The sequence below is a fragment of the Penaeus monodon genome, chromosome 33, assembly GCF_015228065.2.
Source record: "Penaeus monodon isolate SGIC_2016 chromosome 33, NSTDA_Pmon_1, whole genome shotgun sequence".
Classification (NCBI taxonomy): Eukaryota; Metazoa; Arthropoda; class Malacostraca; order Decapoda; family Penaeidae; genus Penaeus; species Penaeus monodon.
Genome location: NC_051418.1, coordinates 35,311,774 through 35,313,157, shown reverse-complemented (window position 1 = coordinate 35,313,157; position 1,384 = coordinate 35,311,774). Strand labels below are relative to the sequence as shown.

General features: G+C 41.9%; 1 protein-coding gene across 1 annotated transcript in view; it reads right to left on the bottom strand.

Moving 5' to 3' along the window:
* LOC119594428 overlaps nt 1-1,384 on the bottom strand; it is a gene marked incomplete at both ends in the record, with an annotated part of 1,545 nt that continues 161 nt past the window's right edge. Inside the window, 1 exon segment of the mRNA XM_037943489.1 lies at nt 1-1,371. Coding sequence (XP_037799417.1) covers nt 46-1,371 — 1,326 coding nt within the window.

Sequence of the window (1,384 nt, the reverse complement as noted above, 5' to 3'; positions counted from 1 at the left end):
CTGCAGTAAACCCTAGATATTTTTCTGGCAACATGAGGTTAATAATTAATAAGGCTGTCCTCTGGGAAGTGGCCTGACTGTTTCACATCTTTCCATAAATATTTTCTGCCATATGATACCTTGCTCTTCATTAGTGGGGATCTCGTCTGTCTTGCCCATCATAACAGTCCAATACTTTTCCGTGATAGCCTTGAACCATCTCTTTAATTCCTTTGGATCTTTGGGTTCCTCTTCCTGCCAGACAAACCTAGCACTTTTCTTTGACCGACGAACAGGTAAATAACGCAACATGTTGGACCAGTTTTTACGCAAGAATTGTCTAAGACTCTCACCAGGGACTGCAAGATTTACCCACAACAATTCAGCTTTGAGATTTGAGGTACTATCTGTTTCAGAGAGTGTAGAAATGTGTACTGAGCTGTCTTTTTCATCTATACCAATTAAGACCATTTTTCCATCTGGTAGTTCATATGTATGCTTAAATATTTGCTGCTCTTTGTCTGCATCCCAGTTTGTTAGGTATAGGCCTGATTCGCTGCATACTTCAATATCATTAGTCTGTTGAGCAGAGGTTTGAAGATTAGCCAATAAATTATAATCCAAATTAGAAGTACCATCAATTTCAGGCACCGTAGAGACGTCTGTCCCATTTTCCACTAGAACTTTCCCAATCGGGACTAGACATCCATTCTGCTGTATAAATGGATCTGTAGTTAATGGCTGTTCTTCGAGGTGTGGAACAGGCCGTAGATTAAGGCTGTGGGTATTGACAGAATTCGTATTTGTGAGGCATGGGTCTGATTCGTTGCACAGATCAGTATCGTAAGTCAGCTGAGCAGAGGTTTGATGCCGTTGAGTAGGAGATGGAGCAGTCTCAAGCTCACGAGGACTCTGGCTACTTACTGAATGCAGTTGGTCAGATCGATAGCCTGGCTCATTCAGGGGATTGTGCTCCAACTGGAGCTGAGAGCTACAGGTCAGAAGGTTTTGATCATGGCTATTTGCAGTTTTCAAAACGTTTTGTTGTAAGTTTCCAGGATTAGGTTGCAGTGGTCGAACATCTGTGAATTCTGTGTCATTTCTCAGCTTACTTATAAACTGCAGTTGGTTATATTCGCTTTTTAGTTCATTTGTAGACCTATTTTGTGACTGAAGCTGAGGAACTACAGTTCGAAAAACGCACAGAGAAGACCTATTTGCACATTCCAAATTACTTTGTTGCTGGTCTGCAGGATTAGGTCCTTTAGTTGCAAGATGTACCTGCTTAACAATATAATTTGGGCCATTACAGAGAACAATATTGGGAGTTTCCTTGTTCCATGCTGACTGCAGCCGCTCACGTCCATTTCCTGGTTCACTTGAATGCACGTTCTGGAAGTAGGCC